Source organism: Mustela nivalis (assembly GCF_964662115.1).
Source record: "Mustela nivalis genome assembly, chromosome: 2".
NCBI lineage: Eukaryota > Metazoa > Chordata > Mammalia > Carnivora > Mustelidae > Mustela > Mustela nivalis.
In genome coordinates, this window is record NC_139021.1 from 78439239 (window position 1) to 78456946 (window position 17708).

Consider the following 17708-nt stretch of genomic DNA (forward strand, 5'->3'; position numbering starts at 1 on the left):
CCCAAGTACATTCTTAATAAATATTTACTCACTGCTTATTATGTTAAAGGCATACTGTTAAGCTGCTGCCTAGCATCTTATTCTCTGCTATCCTTAGAAAAATGACATTTTAAAATAATTTATTTTCTCAAATCCCTTTTCGTAACTGCTGCTGAGAGTCTTACCCAGAGGTAGAAAGTACAGCATTACTCTAGGCAAACTACTTACTTCTTTAGCCTCTTTCCTGACTTTTATAAAATAGAGTGTAGCAATACTTTCACCTTAGGGAGGTGATTCTTATTCTTAGGGAGAATTAACTATCTACTCATCTACATATAGTATATAAATACCATATCCAAATACAGAAAGCATAAAAAGAACACATGTTCTTTTTATGATGTGTTCAGAAAGCTTGTAGCAGTTCAGCCTGATCAATGGAAATAATTGAGATAACTTTATGCTTTGTATAATGTTACAGAAAAATAAAAAAATACCTTCCCTATTGAAGCAAAAGTAGATACAAATAGCTACAAACATATCTCGATATATTTCCAAATTTCATTAGTGTTCCTTTTTTCTCTCAGGATAAATACATGCAAAGATGTGTTAAAGCATTTCGGTGTCAAGAGAAGGCTCAGAATATGATTTAAGAGTTTAAGATGAATGTTACAAGGCAAAACATTTCAAACACAAGAAATTTTCCTACTCTACAATATTCAAAGACTAAAAAGCTTACCGGAGATATACCAATAAAGTAATATTAAAGTATACAATACATTTCAATTAAGTGAAAAGATGAACATTTAAAAGGGTCTCTTATTTACCTCTTCTACATTGGAAGCAGTCTTGGCAGAAGTTTCCATGAAGATAAGTCCATGTTCTCGTGCAAAAGCTTCACCTTCTTCCTTTTTTACTTCTCTTCTAGATTCTAAATCACTAAATATAGGAAATAAAAGGCCATGTTATTAACCAGCACAGTATAAATAGAGGTATCTGTGAAAAGTGTAAAAAAAGATTCAAAGTTGTGCTGACTATTCTTTTGATTAATTTTTAACACATAATAATAACAACTGACTTATTCTGGGTATTATGAAGGTCAAATGGCTAGAATGTGCTTAGTTTCAAGGAATAAATTATCCAACAGAAGATCCGGAGTTAGAATCCTAGAACACTGTAAGTAAGAGAAACCTAAATGAAACATCTATCAACACCCAGCTCTAGAGTATAGTGGGTTCCCAAAGAAGGGAAATCTCTTACTCAAAATAACAATTCAAGAGAGAACACTAGTCTAAACTTTGAGCCAGACTGAGTTTCTATGAATGTGATTTAAAAACAAATCACTTAATTTCCAGAAGCTCTAGGAAATTGATTAATAAAATCCAAAGTACTAAAGACACATTAATTAGATTATTAATCTTACTTGGTTTAACTCTCAGTTAAACCAAGTTACTATTAACAGTAAAACTGTTCATAGAAAAAGGGAGAGAGAAACAAAAGTCTAATCTAGAAGTTTCGGGGGGGAAGAGCAGTACTCATTTTTTTTGTACAGGAACTGTATTAGGAAGGTGGGGGGAAGCAGTGGTCTCTTTAAAGTGTGTTTTATGGGTGCCTGGGTGGCTCAGTGGGTTCAAGCCTCTGCCTTCAGCTCAGGTCACGATCCCAGGGTCCTAGAATCGAGCCCCAGATCGGGCTCTCTGCTCAGCAGGGAGCCTGCTTCCTCATCTTTCTCTACCTGCCTCTCTACTTGTGATCTGTCAAATAAATAAATAAAATCTTTAAAAAAGTGTCTTATTATAAAAACTTACAGTTTTTATTACTATAAAATATTTAAAGCACATAGAAAAGGATGGAGAATAGAATACCCATGTACTTCCATCTAGCCCTGATTATTCAGACACATTTATATCAGATTTCTTCACTATTGAGAAACAAAATCAAGTTATAGTTGATTCACCACTTCTGTACCTGTCTGCTCCTGATCTCATTCTTTCCTTTCACCTCAAAGGTAACCACTTCTCTGTATTTAGTGTTTCCACTCTCATGCATGTTTTTTATATGTATACTCATGTTTATAGCCATACAAAAAAGGGTTTTTGCATATTAAGAAAAATTCAGATATAGCTAACATTCTCCAACTTGTTAGTTTTGGTCAACATGATTTTTTTGGGGTTACTGACATACTCTATGTAGATCTAGTTTCTTAATGTTTTATTGCCATATTATGTAGTCTAGTGAATGAATGCAACACAATTTATTTTTAATTTCCATTTGAAAAAGTTATTTATAATTTTTCATTATTAAAAACAGCGTTACAATAAAAAGTTATACATTTTTTGTGTACATGTGCCAAAACTTTTCCAAGGTAGTAAAATGTTAGAAAGTACTGTATTTTCCAAGTACAGTATCTGGTATACATGTGCCATGACTCAGTGAATTAGTATGGAAAAGAAGAGAAAATATCAGACTGTATCACCCACTGTTATACGGAATTTTGTTTTTTATGTATGTATACATAAAATTTGTGCACTAAGACATGATAGAAAATGTATTTAAGTCAAATGAGAAAGCTCAAAAGCCACTGCACTTGAATATACTTGGTACAAAGGTGTCTTCCAAAACAGCTGCATAATTGATACTCTTAGTGGCAATGTTTGAAAGTTCCTTCCCATTGTATCACCTCCTCACCAACATGTGGTAAGATCACACTTGTTAATATATGTCACTCTGATGACTGTGAAAGGTACTGCACATTAATGTTAGTTTTTCTTTTAATTTGGTTATCAGTTTCACAAATATCCATTATCATCATTATTAAATTAGAAATACAGAAAATTCTAAGAAAAGTAAATCATTCCTTCATTCAACAAATATCTACTGAATGCCTTTTATAAGCCAGGAATTTTGGTAAGCCCTTGAGATGTATTAATGAAGAAGTCAACAAAAAAGTGTACATTCCAGTAGAGGACAGACAATAATACTGAGTAAAGAATATAGTATGTTAGAAAGTGGTAAATGTGGAAAAGCAGAGTAAGCAGAATCAGGAGTGCCAGGGAGAGGAGGGAGGTTACTCTATAAATAGTGTAGTCATCCTAAAATTGACTTACTTAATCATTGTTCTTGGTACTGTTTTTCTACCGAAAAGTGACCTTTTTCACATATGTGCATAACCATGCTGTATCTGTAACTCCATGTCCTAATTTTTTCATTTAATATTAGAATCTATATCATTATATCTTTTTCACAAACACTATTTTTAGTGATTAATTAATATCGCATCACAGTTCATTTAACCATTTCCTTGGATGATGAGTAACACAGTATAAACCTAGTACTGTGAAGTGTTTTACATGGATTATTTCATTTAATGTACCTGACAGATGAGGAAATGGAGGAAAAAAGAGGGCAGGTTAAAACAACCAAGTTCACAGTCTAGGAAGAGCTGATGGAGGAGATGGAATCACGACCCAGATGACTGTGTCATATAGGGATTACTTTTTCTGATAAAAACTGAAGAAGTTTTTGTCAAATATGGAAAAATACAAAGAAAAAAAAGACCCATAATATCAATTTCCAAAGGTAATTAACATCTTGAATACAATCCCATACTGCTCCTTTGTCTCTTTCTTCCTACTGGAAGATGCTCATACCCATTACTGTATTTTGCGTTTTTTATCATTTTCCCATTTGGAGTCCTTTACAGTATAATTTTTACTGAGTGTAAAGAATGGTGGTTTTTTATGCAAATTTATATCACACAAACTAGGGATAAAGCAAAACAAAGATGTTAAAGTCTCATCCATCTAATATTAAGTTACATCACTGTTTCAACGTTACAAAATTCACCAGGAATTGAATGCCTTTAAAAAGCTGGCTGACCAGGGGCACCTGGGTGGCTCAGTGGGTTAAAGCCTCTGCTTTCCGCTCAGGTCATGATCCCAGGGTCCCGGGATCGAGCTCTGCATCAGGCTCTCTGCTGAGCGGGGAGCCTGCTTCCACCTCTCTCTCTCTTTCTCTCTCTGCCTACTTGTGATATCTGCCTCTCAAATACATAAATAAAATCTTTTAAAAAGATTTTATAAGATAAGCTGTCAATTATGTTTACAAAGTTGTCACTTAGCTCATTATCAGTAACCGTTGTTATTTTTTTTTTTTAAAGATTTTATTTATTTATTTGACAGAGATCACAAGTAGGCAGAGAGGCAAGCAAAGAGAGAGAAAGGGAAGCAGGCTTCCTATTGAGCAGAGCCTGATGCTATGCAGGGATTGATCCTAGGACCCTGGGATCATGACCTGAGCCAAAGGCAGGGGCTTTAACCCACTGAGCCACCCAGGCACCCCTCAGTAACCATTGTTTAAGTAATTGAAACTTCTGAGTGATTTTGTAACTTTCAGTTGTTACATTTTAAAAATAATTTGCAATTCATAAAAAGCCATCTAAGCATTTAGTGCAAGTGCTCAAAAAACACTCCTAAAAATGTGAAACGTTAGAAAGTTTGATATAAAATATTACAAAGGGAACCACAAGAATGTGACATGCTGTTTAGATGTCCATGCTATGAAATATTAGTGGTTTAAGATGAGAACAAAAAGGAGGGCAAACTAAGTTTACAAATATTATAGCACAGGCAGGGTAATATACCCAACTATAATCCGAGGGCCTCCTAGGTGCCAAGCCCTTTCCTACATCTGGGGACAGACTACTCGCAAAATAGACAAAAATCCCAAACCCCCACAGGCCGCAAGGAGCTTATATTCTAGTAGGAATAAAAAAATGGAGGGGGGGGGGACCCTAGCAACAGTGATGTGGTAACAAGCTCCTGGAATTCATCCCCCTTATCTGACAGTCATTCTTAAGGGAAAATTAGCTTTCAATTGCGCAAAATATTCAAGAAAAACCTCTTCCCTTAAGTACCCTTTATCCTATTTTAAGCATATGCTAGATCTTATTTAAACAATACCTTATTTGGGGATAAAATTACTCTGTTTTCCACACCATTATCTCTGATTACATTTGCATTTGCAAATGTTATCTTAGCAAAGAGGGTTAAAGACATGTACTTTTGAGGGACTGTTCAAAAAAAAAAAAATGCCAATTTAGGATGCATGATCTTTTTTTCATCACACCCTTCCTTACTTTGGTTGTTTCCTCAGTCTTCCAGGCATAAACATCATAAAACATTTAAACTGTTTTCGTTAATTACTCTTCTTTCCTAAATCATTCTCTTAATTCACACCCTTTTTGTTGAGGGTTTGCAGTATAACCCTTGACTATTAAGAATTTTTCATCTTTGTGGACCCTGCTTCCTATTTCTTGTATAAGCAATTTAAAATGCCATAGTTAAGAAAAATCTGTGTCATCTGTCACTCTGACTAGGTCACTGCCCTTCTCAAATCCCTTCACTGGCTCCCTACTGCTTAATGCATCTAATTCAAAAATCGCCTATTCCCCGTTTCCATGTCTACCCCAATTCACCTCATCTAATAATAATCACCTCATTTATCTCTGTTCATTCCCATTCACTCTCTGTATGTCATACGTTCTTTGTTCCCGTCTCCTAGTTTTCCTTTAAAATGTCTTTCCATAGCTATTATACTCTTAATTATAAGGGCCACCAACCTACAATCATTAGAAACACCTCTTGTATATAATGTGATTTTTCCTTTTACATTTAGACTATAAGTTCCTCATGGGCAGGAACAAAATTTTAAACCATCAGTAAGTTGCCATCTACCATGTCTGAGACCCAAAGAAAACACTAGTAAAATTAAAAGTATGAAAATTCTCTTTATTCTCCAAATATTCTCCTCTTATTATTTCACACATCACTACTGAATGGTAGTATGAATGCTTCTTTTTTTTTTTTAATTTTTTATAAACATATAATGTATTTTTATCCCCAGGGGTACAGGTCTGTGAATTGCCAGGTTTACACACTTCACAGCACTCACCATAGCACATACCCTCCCCAATGTCCACAACACCCCCCCCTAACCCTCCCAAGCAACCCTGTTTGTTTTGTGAGATTAAGAGCCACTTATGGTTTGTCTCCCTCCCAATCCCATCTTGTTTCATTTATTCTTCTCCTACTCCTTTAACCCCCCATGTTGCATCTCAACTTCCTCATATCAGGAAGATCATATGATAGTTGTCTTTCTCCGATTGACTTATTTCGCTAAGCATGATACCCTCTAGTTCCTTCCATGTCATCACAAATGGCAAGATTTCATTTCTTTTGATGGCTGCATAGTATTCCATTGTGTGTATGAATGCTTCTATATCACAAAGACTAAAGTTTCCCTACAATAGCTTTAATCTTGAAAGGTTGAAATAATTTAAATGAGGAAAGAATAACCATGAAAAGCCTTGAGCAAAGGCCAAGATGAAAGATATTTCCAGTTACAAAGAAGTAATCAATAATTGGCCTTTTCTAATTGAAATATCATGTAAGTAAATATCTTCTCTTAAACAGCAAACCTTGATTTCTATTAAAATAACTTTCTAAAATTAAATCTATACAGTAAAATGCTATTTGCTATCTTACTATTTTTCCAGCTTTACTGTAGTATAATTGACATAAAAGAAACTGCACATTTAATATAAAATGATGAGTTTGACATGTTTATCTATGAAGCCATTCACCACCCATAGGTTTCCTCACACCCCACACTATAATCCATCCTTTCCTCCTACTTTACCCCAGGCAACTAACGATCTGCTTTTTGAATTTTCCAGGATTTTATATAAATGGAATCACATGTTATGTCTTCATTTTTGTCTGGGTTTTTGCACTCTGCATAATTATTTTGAGATTCATCTACTTTGTTGCACATACCAATAGCTCATTCTTTATTGCTGAGTGGTATTCCACTGCATAACTACATCACAACTTACCCTTTCGCTTATTATTTGTAATATGGGTTGTTTCCCACTTTGGGGCTATTACAAATAAAGCTGGTAGTGTGTGTGTGTATAATTCTTTGTGTGGCCCTATGGATAAATATCTAGGAATGGAATGTGCAGGCAGTATGTTAGATGTATGTTTACATCTTGCAGTCTGGTTGTTATCATTTTACACTCCCAAAAGCAGTATAAGGATTTCAGTTCTACATCCTTGCCAACACTCAGTATGTTAATCTTTTTAATTTTAGCTATTTTAAGGAGTACATAATTGTATGTACATCATAGGGATTTTATTTTTTTTTTAAGATTTTTATTTATTTGGGGGAGAGAGAGAGAGAACATGAGTGGGGGACAGGCAGGAGAAGGAGAAGCAGACACCCTGCTGAGCAGGGAGACCGATGAGGGATGAGGTGCTCCATCCAGGGACTCCAGGATCATGACCTGAGGCAAAGGCAGATGTGTAACCAAATGAGCCACCCAGAAGCCCCATCATTGAGGTTTTAATCTGCATTTCCTTCATGATTAGTGGTGTTAAGTATTTTTTATGTGTTTACTTGCCAACAATACATATCTTCTTTAGTAAAGTGCTGCACACTTATTCTTTTGCACATTAAAAAAAAACTGGGTTATCTTTTTATTAATGAATTGTAACAATTCTTCATATATTTCTAGAAACAAACATTTTGTTGGATATAGGTTTTATGTTGTAATATTTTCTCCTAGTCTGTAGCTTCCCTTTCATTTTTGAAACTTTTTTTTTTTTTAAAGCAAAAGTTTTTAATTTGGTTGAATTTGAACCTTAAACAACATAGATTTTAACTGCAAGGGTCCATTTACATGTGAATTTTTTTCAATAAATACAGTATTGTAAAGGGGAGTGCCTTTATGGCCAGTTGGTTAAGTGTCTGACTCTTTGATTTTGGCTCAAGTCATGAGACTGAGCCCTGCATAAGGTTCCATACTGGGTGTGGAGCCTGCTTGAGACTCACTCTCTCACTTTGCTTTGCCCCCATTACTGTATGGTACTGCAAATGTATTTTTCTCCCTTATGATGTTCTGAATAACATTTTCTTTTCCCTAGCTTACTTTATGGTAAGAGTACAATATATAAGACATATAAATACAAAATATGTGTTAATCAACTATTTGCTCTCAGTAAGGCTTCTAGTCAACAGTAGCCTATTAGCAGTTAAGTTTTTGGTAATCAAATGCAAATTTTGGACTGTGTGTTGTTCAAGAGTCAAATATATAGTTGGTTTTATCCCTTTTATGCCTTTTTTCTGTCCCATTTAAAAAATGTTTGACAAATCAACAAAACTAAAAGGCGACCAATGGAATGAAAGGAGATATTTGTAATGTATCAGATAAAGGGCTAGTATCTACAATCTATGAAGAAATTAACCACTTAATACTCAGAAAATACATAATCCAGTTACAAAATGGGGAAAGACATGAACAGACATTCTGAAAGGAAGACATACAAAAATGGCTAACAGACATGAAATAATGCTCAACATCACTCATCATCAGGGAAATACAAATTAAAACCACAATGAGGGGGTGCCTAGGTGGCTCAGTCAGTTAATTGTCTGTCTTTGGCTCAGGTCATGGTCTCAGGGTCCTAGGATCAAGCCCAGAGTCCGGCTCCCTACTCAGCAGGCGGTCTGCTTCTCCCTCTCCCTCTGCCCTTTCCCGTGTCCTCTCTATCTCAAATAAATAAAAAGAATCTAAAAAAAAAAAAAAGAAAAACAAAACCCCACAGTGAAATACTACCTCACACTGGTCAGAATGGCTAAAATTAACAACTCAGGAAATAATGGACGTTGGCGAGGATGCAGAGAAGGAGGAACCCTCTCACAATGTTAGTGGGAATGCAAAGTGATGCAGTCACTCTGGAAAACAGTATGGAGGTTCCTCAAAAAGTTAAAAACAGAACTACCCTATTATCCAGCAATTATACTACTAGATATTTATCCAAAGGATACAAACAGTGATTCAAAGGGGCACATGCACTCAAATGTTTATAGCAGCAAGGTCCACAATAAGCCAAAATATGGAAAGAGACCAGACGTCCATAGATGGATGAATGGATAAAGAATATATATATATATATATATATATATATATATATATATAATTATATATTATAATTTTATAATACAAAACTATATAAATCATAGAAAAATAAAAATTACAAAAATTCTATAAATATATAAAAATATATATTAAAATATTTCTCAGCCATCAAAAAGAATGAAATCTTGCCATTTGCAACAACATGGATGGAATTAGAGCATTATGCTAAGTGAAATAAGTCAAAGACAAATACCATTTGATTTCACTCATGTGGAATTTAAGAAAACGAAACAGATGAACATACAGGAAGGAAAGAAAAAATAAAGTTAAGATAAAAACAGGGAGGGAGGCAAGCCAGAAGGGACTCTTAAATATAAGGAACTGAGGGAGCTGGGACAGGAGGTGGGTAGGGGGATGGGGTAACTGGGTGATGGGCATTAAGAACACCTGTAATGAGCACTGCACGTTATATGCAAGAGATGAATCACTAAATTCTACCACTGTAACTAATTCTACACTGTACGTTAACTAACTTGAATTTAAATAAAATCTGAAAGGAAAGAAAAAAAGAAAAAATGTTTGACAAAACCACAGTCACTAAAATTGTTTTCTTCTAGAATTTTTAAACATTTTTATCTCTTACATTTAGGTCTATGATCCACTTCAAGTTAACTTTTGTATATGGTGTGAGGTAAGGGTCAAGATTCATTTTTGGATACATGGCTACTCAACTGTTCTAGCACCATTTGAAGAAATATTATCCTTTCCCAACTGAACTGCCTTGGCACCTTTGTCAAAAAATTAACTTGACGTGTGTATGTGTGTATGAATATTCTTCTGGGCATCTTGCTCTGTTCCACTGATTTACATCTATCTATGCCAAAACCAGACAAAACTGATAAACCTTATAATAAATCTTGAAATAAGCCTAAAGAATTTTGACTGGGGTCACAATGAATCTTTAGGTCAATTTGGGAAGACCTGCCATCTTAAAAATACTTAGTTTTCCAATCAGTGATATAGTATATCCCTCCATTTATTTAGGGTTTTGTTTTTTTTTTTTTTTCACTAAAGGACTCTACAGTTAAGAAAGTTGTCATCTCACATAGGAAGTTTAGGAAGACCATGGTAAGTAACTACAGCTTAGAGTTGGGGGATAAACTAGCTGTGAAAAAAATACTTCCTTAAAAATTATTGAGGAATTATTTTTTTTTTAAATATTTTATTTATTTATTTGAGGGGGAGAGAGAGCGAGAGCAAGTGAGCGACCATGAGCTAGGGGGAGGAGGGGAAGGGGACGGAGAAGTGGGTTCTCCACCGAGCAGGGAACCCAATGCAGCACTCGATCCTAGGACCCTGGGATCATGATCTGAACCGAAGGTAGAAGCTTAAACAAACGAACCACCCAGTGCCCAAGGGATTATTTTTTATTGCGATATAACTGACACATAACACTTAAGTTTAAGGTGTACAATGGGTTGATTTGAAACATTTATATAACACAATATGACTACAACCACAGGCCTTGGCTAGGACCTCTATCACATCATGTAATTATCACTTCATTCTGTAGTAGAAAACACCTTTGTAAATACTATGTTTTTCTTTTTCATACAGGGATTAGAAGTTTCTCATGGGCAACAACCAATTTTAAGTCATTAGCAAGAACCTACTCACCATCTTTCAGACAAAAAGACGACACTGGTAAGATGTAAGTATGAACATTTGAAAGTATGAACATTTTATTTGTTGCCACTGTAATTTTCAAACAAAATTGTGAAAACTTTCTTACTTCAAACTTTAGAGAAACTATGTCCAAAAAACTGTTTTCTCATGTACTATTATTTTAAATGTAGAGTACAAGGGCATTCATTGCAAATAATGCTCCCTAGAGTTACAAAATGAAATAAGATTAAAAAAAAAAAATTAGGATGACACTAATACAAAAGCTTAGAAATAAGCTTAAAAGTACTAATATGGTATCTACTGAACAATATTAAAAGTGTTTCAGAACTTTAAGTGTAAATAAACCCAAGAGATGTATTGCACAAATTCGTAATGCACATTAAGTCATAAAAGAGAAAAAATATTCCTTTGAGTTCTGCACACCTATTTCTACTGTGAAGTATTTAAAATAATTTGGATAATATTTAACAGTGACTCATCCCCCAAATACATCAGTGGGTTTTCTTTCAACTACTAGATAAACTTCCTTCAAATTATTCTTTCACGTTTACCTTCCAACACAAACTATTTCTTTTAATAATAATGATGATGATGACGATAATGATTTCCAATGCTAAAGCTTATTAACTATATTTTAAAAACCAAAAGAAACATCCTGGGATTTTCAAAATTTTATAATTTAAGAAACCAATAATGTACATTTGGACAAATATGTAGGAAAATCAATTATTGCATAAACAGCTATCCATAGTTTTCATGATTAATGCAAAAAAGATTTAAATTAGTCTTTTTACCTTTTATTTCCAATAAGCATAATGACCATGTTGGAATTGGAATGCTGGCGGGCATCCTCTAACCAGGTTGTCAAGTGGTTGAATGTATCTCTCCTAAATATAGAAGAAAATTTGATTACTATTTTCAAAGTGTTTCCCCTAGTACTGTACAATGAACTGTATACATTCCATAAGGTAACTATTTTTAGCCATATCCACTTATGTAATGAGAAACAGATCTCAAGTACAATATCTGGAAATTAAATGTAACTTCACTTTGGAAAATTCCAATGTATAAACTATATTATCAAATTGATGAACTTGGGGGTGCTTATTTATATAAGAAAATAATTTCATTGTAGATCTCTGTAGTAAATTTAAATTTAATTAAAGACACAAGTTTTAAAGTCAAACAGCCAGGGAATAAAGGCAAAACCATACTTTTATAACTGGCAATCATGTTTATTTAGAGAAAGTCTCTGCACTGACCAAATGAACAGATACATTTCCAAGTTCTCACCTTGTAATATCGTACACTAGCAAAGCCCCTGCAGCACCTCTGTAGTATGACCTTGTGATGGAACGAAAGGATTCTTGCCCCGCCTGTCAGGAAAGAAAAGGTTGGGAGCTTTCTTTAATAAACTGTCATCTATATTTTCTTTTTATTCATATACAGAATATGGGCAGGTAGGGAATAAGCGTGTAAAAGAAAAGTTAACTTCTCAGGAAAAAGTCACAAAATACCACTATTGCTCAAAGTCAACCAGACACACATGAGCCCCCCCCCCCCAAACAACAAGACCTCTAAACCTTTTTTGGCAATCCCTGACAACCCAATTTACTGAATGGCTTCACAATACATGAATCATTATTAGAACACAGAATGGACTCCTAGCAACTAAGCTCTGAAGACAAATTTGAAAGGAAGCAAATAACCCAGAGCCTCACATTTGAATTCAATAACCCACTCCCTGGGGCAGCTGTTGACACTAGAATAAATAAAGTCCATTGTAAATAAATGATGAATGACATCTTTACGCCCACCATCTGCTGGTGTAAAGGTTGTTGGAAGGCCAAGGATGCAGATTTTATCAGTTATATCATAAACTGCAGTGAGCTTTCAACAGTCATCAGATGGAATTCTTTGAGCAATCATTTTATTATGAAAAACAGAAAATGGCTCTGAATTTAATTTATATAATTTTTTCTGCACACTTAATCAACTTCCTCTGTATGTGATATATAATGCTGGTCAAACAGCAACAGGATGTAGAAATCATCTTTATATCCACTTGTGAAAACAGACTTCAGAGATTATGCAAAATTAGTTAATTTCTTTCTTTTACTAGTGGCACTAATGTTCTGTTTTTTAAGAAGGCTGGTGAAGGATATACATATTGCCTCTGAGTTTAAAATTGAGACGGTTCTTACCAAAAACATTTCTGCATTTTTACTCACTTTTTTACTTTTGAGAAAAAATAAGTATGGGGGGGGGCATCTGGGTGGCTCAGCAGGCTAAGCATCTGCCTTCGGCTCAGGTCATGATCTCAGGGTCATGGGATCGAGTCCCACATGGGGTTCCCTGTTCAGTGGGGGGGAGGGGTCCTGCTTCTGCCCCTCCCCCTACTCCTTCTCTCTTTTTCTCTTACTCTCTCAGATAAATAAAATCTTTTTTTTTCTTTTAAAGATTTTATTTATTTGACAGAGAGGGAGACAGTGAGAGAGGGAATACAAGCAGAGGGAGTGGAAGAGGGAGGATTCCCACTGAGCAGAGAGCCCGATGTGGGACTCGATCCCAGGTCTCTGGGATCACAACCTGAGCTGAAGGCAGATGCTTAACAACTGAGCCACGGGGGCACCCCAATAAATAAAATTTAAAAAAAAGTATGTAAATTAAATAAACACAAAGCCAGTTTTCACAATTTTTGCATTCAAAATCTACTAACCTGGAAAATATTCATGTTTTTATGCTGAGCTTTGACCTTTCAGTTAACTACTAAGCCCTTCCAACCCTCAGAATTCACAAAGATAACTCAAGTTCCACCTTCTTCTAACACTCCACATTAACTTCTTGTTCTTCCTGGCCCTCACAATATACTCCCTCCCTCCCATATCCCCCATCCCCAGCACCTAGCACTGGGCCTGGCACACAGCAGGCATGCAGAGAAAGCCTTTCCAATGAAAGAATGAATCCTAATGTCCTAATCAAGCGCACAAAATGGGTCATTACTCCATCCCACCTAAATAAGTGGATATCAGTAAATCCTAACATGCTAAGAGTCAGTAAAAATAACTTTTCTTATGTGGAAACTAAAGATTAGGCCCTCTTTTGGTACCCTGCAAATAATTCTGCCACTTCAAATAGTGCCTAATGCTAAACTAAATTACTGAGAAAGCCATCACATAAAAGAACTATACAAATAACCAACTCATTTCATAGTGTGAGGTTAAAACATTAGATGATACTAGTTAGAAGCATGAAATTTCACTAAAATTATTTTACCATAAATTACTGAGATGTAGCTTTCCAAAAAAGTTTTTGAATAAATCCAAGTTCAAAACATAAGCATTATGCATTATGAGAATTTATTTTTCAACTGCTTAGCACATGAAAACTTAGGAATACATTTTTAAAAATTTTTTAATTTTTTTAATAAACATATAAGGTATTTTTAGCCCCAGGGGTACAGGCCTGTGAATCGCCAGGTTTACATACTTCACAGCACACCCACGCCCCCAAAGTAGGACTACATTTTTAAGAGATTTATTTCACTGTGAATTATATATACACCAATGAAGGAGTCTGGGTAATAATACAAAAAAGGTAATTTTTTCTTTAGTTTGTAATCAGGTTTATTGCTCTAAATATTGAGAAAAGGCAAAAGTCCTTTAAAACAATCTTGCAGGGGCATTCTATGGGAGGAGTTAAAATGAATACTGTGCAGAAAAAGACCACTATAAGAGTTAAAACTATAGTTTTTATAGCTCAGATAAAAAAACAGTGAAAAACAGTCTATTATTAATTAATTAATTTTAATATTTTATTTGTCAGAGAGAGACATTATTAACGAGTGAGCACAAGCAGGGGGAGCAGCAAACAGAGGGAGAAGTGGGCTCTCTGCTGAGCAAGGAGACAGATGCGGGACTCAATTCCAGGACCCTGGAATCATGACCTGAGCTGAAGGCAGATGCTTAACCGACTGAGCTACCCAGGCATCCCGGGAGAACAGATTTTTTAAAAGGAAAATAGCATATGCCTACACACCACTCTCATTCCTCTTGTATTGTTTTACCAGGAACATGTTATAATATGGAAATGCTGTCTATAATGGATCACTTTATACTGAATCCATTCAATCTGCTTTTGCCTACCGTTACAAATTAAAAACTCAAGCTAAAAAAAATCCAAACATTCCAAGTGAGGTCTATGAACATAACCATACATCCTAAAATCTATGATTACTTTGTAATAAGCAAAGATCAATATTCAGAATAGTTTTGAATTCTTGAGACCTGCCTGGTAAGAAAGATACCCCACACATTGGCCTAGTCTCTCTGTTAATGGTATTGATAGTCTGGAAACAAATCGTGCCCAGTTCAGTTTTGAACTATGGCTTCTTTAACTATACTCAAACTGTTAAATAGCCACTGAAGTATACACAGTAGGTACTCACATTATGTTATCATGACTGATCCCAAAGGGCCAATAAAGTTAGAAAATTAAGATCTGTGAGAATCAGTATTATGGTAATACCTCTACTTTCACTGCTAATGATTTATCTAACAATTCCAGCTATAAAGAACCCAGCCAAGAACCAAAAGGAGAAAAGGATTTCTACGTAGCCAAATAAGTTGTCCAGTGCCCAAGGATGAAATCTCAGGTACTTTACTCAAGATTCAACTTAAAAAAAAAAATCCCCATGACTGTTCTTCCTGGCCCTCACAATATAAAGATTCAGAAAAAAGATACTGAAATCTACACATATGAACAAGATTTTGGTTTGGAGGACAAGAACATTAGTAAAAATCAGATTGATTTTTAGCCTGTGTCCACCACAGCAAGCACAGAGAAAAAGTCAACCTGAACTACTTAAGTCTAGGCTTTCTAAGGGAGTCTCCAAAGGAACAAAAGTAGATCCTTCTGTGAAGAGAAACAGGATTGTAAATATCTAGAAAGAACAAAGATGTAAATTTTTTTTAAAAAACTAAGCATATTTACCATGAAAAAGAGGATTTCAGATTCTTTTAAGCCATGTAAGAAATGGCTTATATTTACTTCCCATCTTATACACAGGTGGGAAGTAAATAATAGCGTAGAATGGAATGTTTGAGAGATTCCTGTCCCTGTAGTTGTTTAAGAGAGGGATGACGAACAGCTGCCACAGAAGACAAAGCTTCTCTACTCCTTGGCTTGTGGGGATGGGGGCGGAGAGGAGTGGAAGAGGTAGAACTGTGGCCTGGTGTTGGTTCTAGTCCCTTTCCCTGGTCCCACTGAATTCTGGTCATCCATCCTTACCACCCCACTGACATAAAAACACCCATTCTTTGGGGTAAGAAGTTGGGTATAAATGGACACATTTTATAAAGGGCCAAAAAAAATGCCTGTGATTGGCTGAAAAGGTACTTTGAGCATGTAGGAAGCACATGAGTGGTTTTTTTTTTTTTAATGCAGTTCCAATGTCATATTTGAGAGGGAAAATACTGGTAAATCTAAAATGTTCTGAGGGAAGTTGGGCAGAAACATGGGACGTAGAACATTCATAGTATAAATATATAGGGGGAGAGAGTAAAATTTATTTGGATATACTGGGAAGGTAACTGAAAATTTGACAAAAACAAACAAACAAAACAAAAAGAGGAGTAAGAAGTAAGAGGAGTAAGGAGTAAGAGGAGTAAGAAAAACTGGTGGGTAAAGGCTGGATGAGAGTCTAAGAGTCTAAGAGTGAGAATGGACTTTTTACACCCTCCTTCCATTAGCCAAGGAGTAAGAACTGGGTGCAACTGGTTTTCTTCTTTGACTCACATAGAGACTAAGAATATCACTCATCTGACTTCTGACAAAAGAAAGTTACAGAGAGCCAAAGGATACAGTTACCTCTGCTTGCAACAAAGCCTCTAAGGGAGATCTCTGGCAACTATTTTCAAAGCAAAGATGTTGAATGGAGGATATGGAAATTTCGCAAGGAAAATTCCTTATTTTTATTTTTTGTGAACAGAAGTGGATATGCAAAGGATGACAAATATCCTAAGATACTGGATTTAGTCAATGGGGGAAAAATCATTTAAGGCTGATAAAACAAATACTAATATTTGGCAAATTTTTGCCTAAAGGATACTAGGATGGTTTTGTAAATGTCCTGGGCCAGGAACAGACATGATCCGTGCTACTAAAAATGTAGTTTCCTATCCAAAAGTATAGACATTTGATGATACAGGAAACAATGTTCCATTCGAATATAAAACTAAGTGTGGAATGAACCTTTATGTGTGTGATAACATCTATTAAAGACTTTTAGAAGTTAGGTGAAAATAAGAAGAAAACCAACGACCAGAAGAGGCAAACCTCTAAGGCGAGACTAAAGAAGCAACTGTCAAAAGTAGTAAGTTAACAGAGTTGCTTGAACATTCTTTCCTTTTCCATTCTTTCATCTGAAAGAGGCTATTGTGTTCCTAGCACCCTTCATGTGGAAGCCCCAGAATTCTTTTTTGGGGGTCATGATGTCTTCAAAGGTACCAGTCTCTCTCATTTAGATACAGAGAAGCTGTTCCTCTGCCTCTACAGAGGAAGTATGAACAAGGGTTTTGTTTGCTTGTTTCTATTTCCCTTTCATAAACAAGTACAAAATAAGTAATTACTACAGATCTCTTCTGAAAGATCACCACAGTACCAAATAATCAACCCATAAGCTAAGGGGAAAAAAAAAGGCAGGACTAGTTAACCCACAAACTAAACAACTGGGAAATGAATGACTCGTTCAAGTTTCAAAAATTGGAGGGCGGGGGGGGATCCAGGTGGTCGTTATTATGGAGGGCACGTATTGCATGGAGCACTGGGTGTGGTGCAAAAACAATGAATACTGTTACGCTGAAAAGAAATTTAAAAAAAAAAAATTGGAGGGCAGGGGATTATTTAAGAAAATACCTTAAGGACAGAAGAACGACTGAATACACTAGAATAAACTACAAGGAAGTGGTTTGTGCCTCTAATTTCACATAATTTTCATTACAGTATCAACCTTCCCTTTGGAACTATGTACTTTAGTAATGCTATCTCCTGAACAAATCCAATGATC

The 17708-nt window shown here is 35.4% G+C and overlaps 1 protein-coding gene across 1 annotated transcript in view; it reads right to left on the reverse strand.

Moving 5' to 3' along the window:
- Positions 1-17708, reverse strand: part of RAB2A (RAB2A, member RAS oncogene family) — a 90116-nt gene that overhangs the window by 28504 nt on the left and 43904 nt on the right. The window contains exons 4-6 of the mRNA XM_082719377.1: positions 11936-12018; positions 11437-11529; positions 804-915 (exon numbers count right to left, since the gene is read on the reverse strand). Of these exons, the coding sequence (XP_082575503.1) occupies positions 804-915; positions 11437-11529; positions 11936-12018 (288 nt within the window). The remainder of the gene's footprint in view (positions 1-803; positions 916-11436; positions 11530-11935; positions 12019-17708) is intronic.